This window comes from Nannospalax galili, unplaced genomic scaffold (assembly GCF_000622305.1).
Source record: "Nannospalax galili isolate Female #2095 unplaced genomic scaffold, S.galili_v1.0 scaffold1074, whole genome shotgun sequence".
Classification (NCBI taxonomy): Eukaryota; Metazoa; Chordata; class Mammalia; order Rodentia; family Spalacidae; genus Nannospalax; species Nannospalax galili.
In genome coordinates this window covers 223,140-238,262 of record NW_008334084.1, presented here as the reverse complement: position 1 = coordinate 238,262, position 15,123 = coordinate 223,140, and the positions used below count along the sequence as shown (strand labels likewise).

Here is a 15,123-nt window from a genome sequence, read left to right as displayed (position 1 = left end):
ACATAGTGCATTCTGTTTACTCTTAACCCCTACCCTGTTATCCCCCTTCTCCCTACAGCTAACTTTCCCATATTCTTGCCTCTTGGTTTTTTTTTTTCAGACCCACTGATGGCCCTAGTTAAAATCACTTACCAGACTCCAGTGAATGGCCATTAGGAAAGCTTGACTATCAGTTTCAATTTGATTTCTCTCTATCCTGCCACCAAGGTGTCCAGTATGGACTCTTGTTAGTTGCCATGTGGGTGCAGGGAATCACACACAGGTCCTCCCATACCTGTGACTCTTACCATCTTTCCACCTCCCCTCTTCCACAATGGTTTCTGAGCCTTGGGAGGAGAGGTGTGATATAAATGTCCCATCTGTGACTGAGTACTCCATAGACATGTATTCTTCATACGTTGACCAGTTGTATGTTTCTTCATGAACTGCTGCCCATTACACAAAGAAATTTTCCTTTCTCTGATGAGGTCTGAGAGATTCACTGTTCTGTGGATATAGAGATACAGATTTAAAGAGTATCTTGATACTATACAGATTTAGCAAAAATAGTGCCAGGTTCACCACAGAGGCCTTTGAGCTCTGCAACCATGGATCCTTGGCAGATTTTTAGTATGAGATATGTTTATTTCTGTGGAGCAGGGCTTGAATCTAATCAGAATGTAGTTGGTGACCTTTTGTGCCACTATTGCACCCAAGTGCATTATTTGCTATGCCTGTCATTATTGTAGCTTGTAGGGTTAACAGCTGGGTAAGAATGTTCATGACCTTTTCTCCCAGCAGCATACATTGCACCTTCTGGTACTGTGAAAACTATCCAACAGGAAGCTGCCTGATCAGTACTGACTTGGTTACTCCATGTCATGGTTAACAAAAATGTGTGGTGTTTTTAGAATAGGGTCTTACTATCAAGATCTGGTGGGCATCCAAGAACAATGGCAATAGTCAATTTTCCTTTGAGGTTCTGAAGGACACCCCTGACCAACAACTTGAGGATAGGTATCTTACACCTGGCAATGGGCTTTGTATTTCGCAATCCATGCTTCTGGGAGGAGCATTATCTACTATGTAGGCAACTCTAAATAAACTCTTTTACATGACTATGTATGAAACTTATTGAATATTCGGTTTCCATATGGCTTTTTCAAACATCCTTAGTGTTAGTTAACCTTTCCCCCATTCCCTCCTCAAATCTGTCCTCCCATCCTTCTCCCTGTTTAAATCTCCCTTTCCGTTATTCCGCTTTTCCCTTCATATCACTTGCGTTCTAGTACCTCCTCACCATTTTTTATTATTTTATTTTTTTATTTTAATTAAAAGAAGCATTTCATTACAACAGCATTAACCTATTCAACCATTTTTAAGGTCTTTCTTCCCCCTCCCGCCAATGGCCTCTTTCTAGTTTCCTGGATTCTACAGGTACTTCGAGTTAAACACAAATCTAAAAATTCAGTGCTAGAATCTACATATGAATGAGAACATAAATGTTTGACTTTCTGGATCTGGGCCACCTTACTCAGTATAATGTTTTCCAGCTCTACCCATTTACCTACAAGTTTCATAATTTTATTTTCTATTACAGCTGAACAAAATTCCATTGTGTATAGTTAGCATATTTTTATTATCCATTCTTCAGCTGATGCTCATCTAGGCTACTATGTACTAACTATTGTGAAAAAATCAGTGATGAACATAAATGAGAATGTGTTCTTACAGTAGGAAACAGAGATTTTTGGACATGTATCTAGCAGTGGTATGCCTAGTTCATATAGTATATCTATTTTAGTGATTTGAAGAACCCCCACACCATTTTCCACAGTGACTGCACCCATTTGTACTCCTACCAACAGTTCATGATGGTTCCCCATTCTGAGCATCCTCACGAGCATGTGTTGTCTTTCATTTTCCTAATCTTAACCATTTTGATTAGAGTAAGATGAAATTTCCTAATAGTTTTCTTTTTTGAATCGTAAATTTCTATTATGTGGTTTTTCTATGAGCGGTTCCATAGAATATGAAACTCAGAATAAAGAAAAGGGGAAGTTGAGAACAAACCAGAGAAAGAATACTTGAGACCTTGAAATATCAACAACAAAACCAAAATTAATTTTTTTTCCAGAAAAGGAGGAAATCAAGTTTAACTTGTTAAGTAATTATTTTGCAAATTTATGTAAGTAGTAGAATACAGAAGACAAAAAGAAAAGATAAACTTCCTCTCCCTTACCTCATGACTTCAGTACAATAAATTTATTTCAGAAAGATAAAGTAGCAGTGGTGTGATATGATATCAACCAATCTAGCATTAGAAGAGAAAAACATTTTTTTTGGTCTTTTTGACACAGTGTCTCTCTGTAGCTGGCCTTGAATTCACTATGTACAGCAGACTGACCTTGAACTCACAGAGATCTCCCTGCCTCTGCCTCCTAGGTGCTGGGATTAAAGGCGTGCACCATCACCCCCAGCTTAATTTCATAATACTTTTAATTTGCATTTCTCTGATGACCAAGGATGGTGAACATTAAAAAACATTTTCCAGCCATATCTATTTCTTCTTCTGAGAACTTTCTGTTCAGTTACATAGCCCACTTTTTAGTTGGGTTTTTTATATATTCTAGACACTACTCCCCTGTCTTTCATTTTATTTTGCCATTCTGTAGGCTGGCTCTTCAGTTGATTTGCAGTTTCCTTTGCAAAACAGAAGCTTTGAATTTCATAAATAGTCCCACTTGTTGATTGTTGGTCTTCTTGAATGACTGGAGTCCTATTCAGAAAGTTCTTATCCTAGCTTATATCCTGACGTATACGTCCTATTCTTTCTTGTAGAAATTTCAGATTTTCAGACCTTACATTGAGATATTTGATCCATTTGGAATTAATTTTATACAGGATGCAATAGAAGAATAAATTTCACTTCTCTGCATGTAGATTTCCCAACACCATTTGTTAAAGATGCTTTCTTTTCTGCTCTATGCTTTTGGCATCTTTGTCAAAACTCAGATGGCTGAAGGTATGTCAACTTATAGATCTATTCTCATTTATATTTCGTTAATCAATGTGGTTTTGTGCCAATACCAGGCTGTTTTTGCTACTATGGTACCATATAACTTGAAATCAGGCATTGTGATGCCTCCAAAGGTGTTTTTATTGTTCAGGATTGTTTGACTATTCAAGTCTTCTGTGCTTCCATGTGAATTTTAAGACTTTTTACAATTTCTGGGAATAATCATGTTGAAATTTTGGTGGGGATTTCATTAAGTCTCTAAACTGCTTTTGGTAGGATGGTGATTTTTACAATATTAATCCTGCCAATCCATGAGGATGGGGGGTATTTCATCTTTAATTTCTTTCTTGAGTACCTTAAAGTTTTCATTGTAAAAGTATTTCATGTTCTTAGTTAGATTCATTCTAAGACATTTTAATTCCTTTAGGCTATTGTGAATGGAATTGTTTCCATGATTTATTTCTTGGTATAATTGTCATTGGTATATAGGAAAGCTAGTCACTTTTACATGTTAACTTTGTATCCTTCTATTTTTCTGAATGTGTTTATCAGCTTCAAGATATTTCTGGTGGAGTGCTAAGAGACTTTGTTTTCATTTTTTTCTTTCAAGTTTTTATTTGTTGTGTTAAGGATTGAATCTAGGGTCTCAGCCATCTCTCTGCCACTAATTTATATTCCAGCCTTGAAGTCATGCCCCTTAGGTAAGGGTGGTTTTCCTTGGAGTTCCATCTTTTGTTGCTCAGTAGGCTTTCGTTTTGGGTTACAAAGTTCGACCTTATGAAAAATTATGCCTGTATTTTTAACATTAGAGACAAGTTGTTTTCACAAGTTATTTTTATTATACATACTTGCTTAAAATCAAGGGATTTCTAGGCCAGGTTCAGGCAATTGAAGGGCATTTATAAACAGTTTATATTTTCTAGACCCAAGGTATGCTGCAACACAGCCTGAAGTACAATGGGAAATAACATCTTTCTAAAAACAGGCTTAGAAACTCTAATCCATTAATTTAAGATGTTTCCTCTCTCTGCAGAGGAGTTGTCTGATACTTGACTGCTAGGCCATCATTCACAGGAATAGCCAAAAGAATGGGGTACAGACCATCTAGAACAAAACCAGCTAGTCCAGCCCATGTCACTGTGCAGGTTTCACAATTCAAATCACCTGCACTCAAAGGTAAGCTAACAAAAGTACTGTATGACACATTCGCTGTCAAAAATGGGAGCACTGCTGTTGGTAAGCTAGCAGCTATTCGAGCTTGTGTCACATGCAAGGTGCACCAAAAAAAGACTGTTTGCTATTAGACCACTGAAATCAGCATTGAGTCCAATATATAATGAACCATGTTCAAGTAGATTCCTGTCTGATTCTAGAAGTTGGCTAATTTTTCTAGTTATGATATCAAAAAGTATGGTTTCTTTGACAGTACTTGCTTTATGATTTTCCATCTTGGACCTTATGCTGTCCTCCCAGCGGTAGGTGCTTCTTGGCGTTCTCCCAGACCTGGGCTCAGCACAGCCTGCACTCTGGCAGCCTGGGAGACTTTTATGTATAGAATCATGTCATCTGTAAATAAGAATACTTTGACTTCTTCCTTTCCTATTTGTATCCTATTTATCTTCTCTTGTCTTACTGCTCTAGCTAAGACTTCAAGGACTACGTTGAACAGGGATGAAGAGAATGGCTATTCTTGTCTTGTTCCTAATTTTAATGAAAATATTTCAAGTTTTTCTCCATTTAGCATGATGTTGGCTATGGGCATGTTGTATACTGCCATTATTATTTTGAGATATGTCCCCCACATCCTATATTCTACAGGGATTTTACCATGAAATGTTGGATTTTGTGAAAGGTCTTTTCTGCATCTAATAAGATGATCATGTGATTTCTGTCCTTGAATCCATTTATGTTGTGAGTTACATTTATTGATTTGCATATATTGACTCATTCCTGCATCTCTGGGATAAAACTAATTTGATCATCATCATCTTTTTTATGTGATATAGAATTCAGTTAGCAAATATTTTATTGAGAATTTTTGCATCTATGTTCATCAAGGAGATTGACTTATAATTCTATTTTTTGTGGGGGGGTTTGTCTGGTTTTGGCATCAGAGTAATACTAGCTTTGTAAAAAGATTTTAGCTTTTCCTATTTTACACAATAATTTGTTGAGTATTGGTGTTAGTTCTTCTTTGAAGGTCTGAGAGACTTCTGTGTTGAATCCATCTGGTCCCGGACATTTTAGTTTGGATTTTTTTTTTTGGTCTTTTTGGACAGGGTCTTCCTATAGCCTCAGCTGGCCTGGAACCCACTCTGTAGACCAGGTTGGCCTCTATCTCACAGATATCTGCCTGTCACAGACTCCTGAGTTCTGGGATTAAAGGTGTGTGCCACCAAGCCTGGTTTAGTTGTGAGATTTTTAATTACTACTTCTATTTAATTCATATTGATTTAACTTTGATAGGTCATATACATATAGAAATTAATTTCTTCATTTTAGTTTTCCAGTTTAGTAGAATATGATTTTCTTTTAATATTTTATTTATTTTTAATTTTATGTGTAAGAGTGTTATGCCTGAATGTGTGTAAGTGCACTTGTGTCATGTAATGCCCACAGAGGTCAGAAAAAGATGTCAGATCCCCTGGAACTGGAGTTATAGATGGTTGTTAGCTGCAATGTGGGTGCTGGAATTTAAACCTGGGTCTTCTGAATGAATAGCCATGTTCTTAATTGCTGAGCCATCTCTCCAGTCCCAGAATATAAAATTTTAAGGTATGTCCTTAGGGTTATCTGAATTTCCTGTGTTTGTTGGAATATCCCCCTTTTAATCTCTAATTTTATTAATTTGAATCTTCTCTCTCTTTTAAAAAGTTAATTTGAAGTGTGTAAAGTTAGATTCTGCAAAGTCCGACCATCTGAGTTTGATGCCTGGAACCCCATGGTGAAAGGAAAGAGTCATGTCCCTCAAGTTGTCTACTGACCTCCACATATGTGCCATATCACTTTTCCATGGGTACACACACACACACACACACACACACACACACACACACACAAGCTAAATTAATTAATTTAAAAATGCAAATAAATTAAAAATCCTAATAAATGTATAGGAAAAAATGAATCACATAGAAAAAGAAAAAAGAAAAATGTTAATGTTTCATCAGCTTTATTCTGGGTCCTCCAAAGAAAGACTGCTTGTAGCATGCGGAGGAGGAAGGCAGTTGAAGTGGGAACTTTTGCGTTTCCTTGGGTTTATGCTATTGCTGAGTCTGTATGGTTCCATGTCTGATCTCCTTCAGAGTTATTGTCAAGCAGTCATCTTCCTTGTATACTAAGAACCCTGCTGCACACACATAGCATTCTGTCTGGTGAGCACATCCTTTCAGCCTCCCAAGATTCCTCAGATCTTACTCCTTGGGTGGTTCTTTTAGCCGAGGGTTGTCCACAGCACTGAAATTGGTGCAGGCAGAGGATCTACCTTTGTACTTTCAGGGCCTCTACTTATTAACCACACTGCTTGGGGGTAGCTCTGTGGGTATCCTGTACACCTGTGGAACTTCAGAGTTCTCTTTCTGAATAGTAAAAGACAAAGAGATGTCTCTAATATTTGATCAATCCACTGTCCTCAGAGGTACCAAACTCCAGAGTTATTCTCAGTTGATAAATGCTATTCTTGGCTACCTAGAGTGAGGTATCTCTCCTTATGCCTCCCAGCTGATCCAGCTTCTTACTGCCTACCACATGTTGTCTTGGTATTGGGCACTCTTACTGTCACTCAGAGGCTTTGGCTGACCATGCTGGGATTCCCTGACCTGTAGATGCTTCAGGATTTCAGTTCACCAAAGTAGCTCATTTTTATCAATAGATTCTCTCTCAAGATGTCACCTGGCCTCTGCCCTCTAAGTCTCATGCCATGACAAAATGGGGATTCAGTCCTTCACTGACCCATCTACCTGTGGAATTACTGTCTGACCAACACTTGCCTTTGTGGGAGTTCTGGGCTTGACCTGAGGTAGGACTGCCCAGCTTTCTATTGGCTTATCCTTTGGAAGAGGCTTCTGAGTCCCTTCTAGAAAGGATCTCCATGGCTGAAGCGTCTTCTGCTTGCTTCACCGTGTCAAGGCATATTTGTTCCTCATCTCTTCCGGCATCCTCTCACTTCTGTCATGGATTGCCACAGCTTTTCCACTGTTTCTCCTCTTGGACTAAAGCCCGTTTTTCCTGTTCTGAATGTCTTTTACTGGCTTTCACAGAGTAGCCACCTAGCGCACCCTCTTACCATCCTCTTCTTTCTTTTTTCTTTTACAACAGCATAGTTCAATATACGTTTTATGTTACTTCTGTTTCTAACTATTTCTGAATTTCTATTCAGGCATGTTCCTTATAGCTATTAATGTTTTCTTCCCTGAAGATTGTTTCATCTGATATGAATATCACTCATCATCCTTCCTTTAGTTTTCTTCTAGAAAGTTACTTTCTGTAGTTTATTTTTAACTTTCCATACAGGTATGTTTTAGATGTTTCCTTTAAACATCAATTAGCTATAAATTTTGTACCAATTTTTGCAATCATTTTTATCATAATATTTACTTTCTTTTATTAAAATTATTAAGGTATGAGGGGGCTGGAGAGATGACTCAGCAAAGAAGAGAACTTTCAGCTATGTTAGGTGGCTCACAACTGCCTGTAACTCCAGCTCTAGGGGTCCCTGACACCTTTGGCCTCTATGGTCACCTGCACTCAGGTGTACACTGCCCCCCCATACATACAATTGTAAAAAATTTTAAGATATTAAAGTATTTTATGATTTTTGTGGTTTATAATTATTTGGATTGTCTCATGGTTTGAGTTTTATTATATGATCTTAGCTTTTCTATTACTTTAGTGTTTACTTTAAAATTTGATAAGTCGTAAGAGGCCAGCATCTAGGATTAATATCTTATCCTGTCCTATACCATGTAAGATCCTCTTAGCACCCCGGTTCTGAGTTCTTCTTTAGCTCACGGTGGTTACACATTCTATTTTGTTTCTATTTTAACAGGAAAGTATATAATTACTTGTTTTATATATATCAACATGCTTCTATTTACCCATGTATTTACCAGTTCCTGTTTTTAACAATCCTCATTTGTAATTAAAGCCTCTTCCTCAATTTAATTAAGAGGGATGAGTTTGTGCTAACTTACTTACATGGCAGAATCAAAACGCCTGTGAGAGTGGTGAGAGGAAAAACATGAGAAAAGGTGATCCCACAGTTTCACCATGAAGAAACAAAGAGGGAAAGGCAAGACTGTCCTGAAATGTGTAACAGTTGCGACATGATGTCTCCATGACTGTTTTTCCCAATTAGCTCTACAATCTTTTTCCGTGGATAATGAGATATCTTCCTGGACCACATCAGAAAGTTTTCGAGAACTGGGAAAATCTGAAACTGTTTGTTTCTGGTAAGATTGACGAACACAGGAGAGACTGGAATCCCGATGAGCCGAGAGACTTCATTGACGCTTTCCTCACGGAAATGACAAAGGTGGGAAGATGTTGCCTGTGTCTTCTTCTTATAAAATAAATAGTGGTTTAACAATTTCCAACGGATCCTGAAGCACATTTCCACCAGCTTAGTTATATAACACAGCACAGATTCATTCTCGCACAGTTCTGGATGATTCCTGAATTCCTATTGGCCAGGAGAGCTTCTTTGGGGATCTATGGAGCCTTCATTACTTTGCCACTCCCCGATTCTAGAGAACACTCCTGTCCTTTACCATGGCTCCTTCCTCCATCTCAGAGCCAAAACTGTATAGTATCTCTTTCTTCTCTTATCTCTGTTTCTATCTTTGCATCTCCTCTCTTTGGCTGTGACATTTGAACATCCTCTTATAAGTATAATTCAGGATATGGGGCTAGAGAGATGACTAAGTGATTAAGAGCAAGATTGCTCTTACAAAGGATCTGGGTTCAGTTCCTAGCACACACAAGGCAGCTCACAACCAGCTGTAATTCCAGTTTCTTAGATCTGATGCCCTCATCTATCCTCAGCAGGCTCTAGGCATGAACATGATGCACATACATACATGCAGGGAAATACCAATACACATAAAATAAAAAACAATTTTTTTGGTATTTTTGAGACAGGGTCTCCCTGTAGCCCCAGCTGGCCTGGAACTCACAGAGATCTACCTGCCTCTGCCTCTCAAGTGCTGGGATTAAAGGCATGCACCACCACACTCAGCTAATTAAAAAATTTTAAAAGAGTATTTCAGAATAGTTTTCCATTTTGAAATTAATCACATCTTCAAAGTCTATTTTGGCATAGTAAGCAATATTCTCAGAGGACAGCTCATGGACATCTCTGGGGATCAGTATTTAACACACCCCAGGGAAGTAACAAAGGGAGCATATCTGAGAGGTCTAGAATAGCATTAACTCAGTGCTGTTAGGGTTATTAGAAATAAAGGGTTCACTGCCATTTGACCTGAGGCTCTGCCAACGCTAGATGTTGTCTTTTTATGTCCCTCCCTTGCTCTTTACCCATATGCAAAGGAGCTGTATACAAAGCGAAGGTAGAGGTACATTTCTGAGCTTTCTGTTGTTACGTGCTGGTCCAGGGCCAGTTACCCACTCCATCTCAGTCCCTGCTGCACGACATAAGCAAAGTTCACTTGAATTCTGGAGTTAAAGTTTAAGGGTTGGCTAGGGCATCTGCCTTATCCTGACCACATATACACACATTCCAGTGATACACAGGAGGCTGGAAGACAGCCAACTGAATGTATTTGTACTTTTGTATCATTGTGACAAAACCAGCAGAAACCACAAATGTCCAGCTCCTAGTGACTTACTTCCTACAGCTAGGTCCCACTGCCCAATGTTTTAGAAGCCCCAAAATATTGCCAGAAGCTAGGAACCAAGAATTCAAAATGAACCTTTAAGGAACATTTCAGATTCAAATCATACCACTAAATATACTGCTTTGATGTCAGTAGGCCTCTGATTCATATGCATCGCTGAATGTGAGCTTTGAGTCATTGACTTATGGGTTCATCCCCTGACAGGAAGCAGAATGGTAAATTCCTTTCTGTCTTCTCTCTTATTTCTTCTTTCCCACACAATGCTGATAGAAGCAATGTTTTGTCTCCAGAGGAGGAGGCAAATTATTTGCCACATGGAGTATAGGTGTGAGAACATCAAGATTAAGAGCAATATTAACAAATTGAAGCTTCCAGGGAAAGTTGTGTCATGAGGAATGATCAATGAACTAGAAGTTTTGACTATAAAGGATTAATGGGGAGGTAGGAGAATCAATGAACAAAGGATTCACTGTATTCTTTCTGGCATCAACTTAAAATATTTGTAGAGTTTTTGATATGCACCTATTTCATCTCTCATGATTTATAAGGCCATGATAAAATGTGTATGCTAGTCTCATTTTATAAACTGAAGAACGGAAACTTCAACAGAGTTGGAAAATCTACAATGACAGTGATGTGGCTGATGCCAGAAACCAAATACCCTTCTTTTTATTCCATTATTTCCTCACTGTGCAAAAAATGTTTTCCAAAAATGTAGTCACAATAAAATATAAAAAATAATTCTCTACATTTTCATCTACCCAAGTTGCAGAAGCTTTTGGTTAGCTTCATGATGAGGAAATGCTTCATGATGAGGTCAAAGAGAACATTACTTTAAATGAATCCTTCTAAATTCATTTCCCTGTGTCAATACCCTGTGTGTTGAGGGAACTTTAAATCCTCCGAATAAACAAGTACATGCTGACTTTTTTTAGTACCCAGACAAGACCACTACAAGCTTCAATGAAGAAAACCTCATCTGCAGCACACTGGACCTCTTCTTTGCTGGAACAGAGACAACATCGACGACACTTCGCTGGGCTCTGCTTTTCATGGCCCTCTACCCAGAAGTCCAAGGTGAGTGCACCTAAATGAGGCAGAATGGTGCTTCTGGAAGCCATGGCTCAGAAGGCTCCAGAAGATAAGATGGTAGGGTGGGAAGAGATGGAACAGCTGTGAGACAACGTGTACTTGGAATGTACTGTACTCCACATGTTCTGTCAGGACCGAGATGATGGGTCCATTTATACAGGTATTACAGAGTCTGAATGCTCATGAAGGGGAAAGCAGAGATGTTAACTAACCTTTTGTGAGTTCCAGCAAAGGGTGCCATCACCATATGAACAACCACTCCTACCCTCCTTCCTTTGCTTTCCTGTTTTCCCTGGCACAGTTCAAATTCCTAATTCTGGTATCTGATGTCCTACTATGTACATCTCTGTCTGTCCAGCCTCAACCTCATCCACCCTGCCTAGGGGCCTTGTAGCATTGCACGGCATCCCTTTGACCCTGTCGTTATTCACACCTCTGTCATGATATCAAGTCTTCCTCTACCAAGAATGCACTGTCCCAATTTCTCCCTCTTCTAGAAGAATCTTCTCAGATATTACCTCCCTAAGATACTTCAAATTACTCCAAGAATTTACTGGCTGGATAATTGCCATTCTCTTCCTCCAGATATGACCCAATGTGTCTTCATTCATGTGCTTTGTACATTGTTTGTTTCTTCTTGACTGTCATCTGTCAGGACAGTGGCCCATTCCATCATTTTTCTTTCTCCAGATTGTAGAAGAGTTTAACAGGTGGGAGATAGGAACGTTTTTTCCTGGCTTTTTTTTTTTTTTTTTTTTTTTTTTCCAAATTGTGACTAACAGTTTATTAATAAGGCATAAAATCAGTTTAGAATGTTCAGGTCAACTATTATTGTCTAAGATGAAAACTGTATAGGGATAATAAGAGTGTTTTCAATGTGATAAAAACAAATTTGTGAATAAATTTCATTTCCTCTGTGTGTTTCCAAGTATGTATACACATGTGTGCATATGCATTTTGAGGCCAGGTGTTCTCCTTTAAACACTATCCACGTCTCCCTTTTTAAGAGAATGTCTCTCAGTGGCCAGAAACTCAAAAAGTAGCTAGGCTAGCCAGCCAGTGAGCCTGAGAAGTCCACCTGTCTCTGTTTAATCATCCTACTGTGATTACAAGCACTTGTCACCAGAGCTGACTTTTTAAAAATTATTTTATTTGTATATTATGTGTATGAGTGTTTTGCCTTTTTATATGTAAATGCATCTATGTATGAAATGCCCACAGAGGCCAGAAAGTGGTGTCAGATACCATGGAACTAGAGTTAAGGACGGTTGTTAGCCACTATGTGTGTGCTGGGAACTGAATTTGGGTCCTCTGCAAGAGGCTGAGCCATCTCTCCAGCCCCCCAAACACCTCACTTTTACACATATTTTCCAGGGCTCAAACTCAGGTCCTCATGTTTGCAAAGCAAGCACTTTACCAATTGAGCTATCTCCCCCGGGGAAACTTTATTCCTTTATTAATGTAAAAAGCATTCATAATATGTCTCTATATTTTATGTATATACCTTGTGGGTCACCACTTAAAATACATCTCTACCTGACGATTGCATTTAAACTTTTTTGGTTACATTTTAATTTAGTGTATGCACGTGCCTCTCAGAGTGCCAAGGAATAGGTATGAAGGTCAGAGGACAATTTCCATGCTTCAGCTCTCTCCTTCCACCATTTGGACCTTAGGTATTGAATTCAGATCATTAGACTCGGCAGCAGGTGCCTTTACCCACAGAATTGTCTTGCCAACCTAAGATTACATTTTTTTTTAAGTTTAAAACTTACTAAGGTATGATACAGATTTGACTTCTGGGAATAAGTCTCCAAAATATCAGTAGATATTGAAATTACATCCATATTTATTTTACATATACACAGTATGTCAAGAGATGGTAAAGAACCAAAGTATTCATGGACCATGAATAGATAATGTGTGAAACATGCATAAGATAGGAAGGAAATTCTGTCCTAAAGGAAAGGAATTATGATGCATTCTACAATATGGATAAGCACTGAGATATAGTGTTAAATTAAATAAGCCAACCACAAAAACTGTACTATGCAATTTAAGTGAGTTATCTAAAATAGTTCCGCTTGTATGTAGAGTATGTAGTATGCAGGGAGGGGAAACCAGGAATTTTATCATGGACATATAATTTGTTTTGCAGGAAGAAAAAGTTCTGATAATAACTTCCACAATAATATGAACATATTTAATATATGAAGCTGTATACTTAAAATGGTATGAAGAGCTATGCCTGGTGACACACAACATTAGTCACAATATTTGGGAGCCTAAGGCAGGAGTATTCAAAGTTCGAGAGACTCTGGCCACATAGGAAGACCCTGCCTCAAAAATGATGATTCTTATGATAAATTTTCTGTTATGTGAATTTTATTATCCCTAATTTGAGAGACTGGTCCCTGTAAAGGGCCTGGGGTTCTAAATGCCTTCTATTTTTGGTCTTTTTCAGACAGGGTCTCCCTGTAACCCCAGCAGCTGACCTATGACTTGCTATATAGACAAAGCTGGCCTTGAACTCACAGAGATCCACCTGCCTCTGCCTCCTGAGTGCTGAAACTAAAGGCATGTGCTACCACACCCAACATTTAAATGAAGTTTTAACTGGACAGTCAGGTAAAATCAGCTGAGTCCCTGTTCTACAAAAAGAGGAACCATTTGGGGGAACAGCCAGCAGTATTAATCATTTGTAAATCTATCAGTTCATGTAAAACCCAAAGCATCTTTAAGATCAGGAAAATTTATTCTCACTGTTCCTATGAGGAAGAAACGGAAGCTCAAAGAATGTATCTTCAAAGGCAACAGTGTGGAACAATGCTGTGCTGTCCACTGCCCACCTGATGTATCTCCTTGAGAAATTAGTCTACAGATGTGCAGTGGTCTGAAAATTGTGTCCTTCCTGTTAAACTCATGTTCAATCCTAATGACAGTGGGGTTGTATAGGAGGAAATTAGCCTTTATGAAGGAAATTAGTACCTTTAAAAAGAGCTACCAGAGAGAGATTTCCTTCTTATCATATGAGGACATAGCAAAGCTCTGTCATCTATGAGACGGAAAATTGTTCCTTACTAAACAGGAAGTATGGTGGTGGCCTGATCTAAAAATTCCCATGCTCTGAACATTGGGAAAAATAATTTTTTGTTGTTTATAACCCACTCAGTGAAAGGCACTTATTTGTAGAAGCCTGAATAGATACTGCTGTGAACTTAGCCATGATGATTAGGATACTCAGTTCAGAATATATGGAAGGTTATGGTGATGTAGGCTCAAGTTACAGCATGAGAGTTTTCTAAATATGTCTTTGGAATGGTTAAGAAAACTTGTATTTCTTTTCTTCAATTTGTATATTTATTTTATGTGTATGAATATATTGTTCACATTTATATAAGTACACCCATCTAATACAGTGCCCATGGAGGACAGAAGAGGGCAATGGACCCCGTAGAACTGGTGTTACAGTGCTTGTTAGCTTTCATGTGGGTGCTGGGATTTGGACCTGGGTCCTCTGCAAGAGCAATCAGTGCTCTTAACCACTGACTCATCTCTCTAGCCCCTGGAAATTTGTATTTCTTTACAACCAGAAGGATAGATGAAATAAAAGCAAGAAAGGTCTTAGTGAAAACTTCTACATCCTTCTGTTTTCTTTCAGAAAAGGCACAGGCTGAGATTGACAGAGTGATTGGTCAGGGGAGACAGCCCAACCTGGCTGACCGAGAGTCCATGCCCTACACCAATGCTGTCGTCCATGAGGTGCAGAGAATGGGCAACATCATCCCCTTGAATGTTCCCAGAGAAGTGACAGTTGACACCACGCTGTCTGGGTTCCTCCTGCCAAAGGTAACTATACACTCCCAGCAGTGGGTCCTCCAGTTCCTCTTTGAAATAATCTTAGGAACCTAGACTTAAAAAGTGATATGTAGGGGCTGGAGAGATGGCTCAGTGGTTAAGAGCACTGACTGCTCTTGCAGAGGACCCGGGTTTGAGTTCCAGCACCCACATGGCGGCTATGAACCATCCTTAACCCCAGTTCCAGGGGAATCTGAAGCCCTCTTCTGACCTCCACGACATTGCATGACTCGGGTGCACTCACATACATACAGGCAATACACTCACACACATAAAATAAAAATAAATAAATAAATAAAATATGAAAAGTGACATGTAGTC

The 15,123-nt window shown here is 38.7% G+C and overlaps 1 protein-coding gene and 1 pseudogene across 2 annotated transcripts in view; one reads left to right on the top strand and one right to left on the bottom strand.

The window, feature by feature from the left end:
* The window catches only part of LOC103730880 (cytochrome P450 2J3), a 61,760-nt gene that overhangs the window by 11,889 nt on the left and 34,748 nt on the right, over window positions 1-15,123 (top strand). For both annotated transcript variants that reach the window (XM_008829186.3, XM_029561677.1), the window contains exons 5-7: window positions 8,355-8,531; window positions 10,788-10,929; window positions 14,606-14,793. In XM_008829186.3, coding sequence (XP_008827408.1) covers window positions 8,355-8,531; window positions 10,788-10,929; window positions 14,606-14,793 — 507 coding nt within the window. The remainder of the gene's footprint in view (window positions 1-8,354; window positions 8,532-10,787; window positions 10,930-14,605; window positions 14,794-15,123) is intronic.
* Window positions 3,857-4,531, bottom strand: LOC103730881 (annotated as a pseudogene).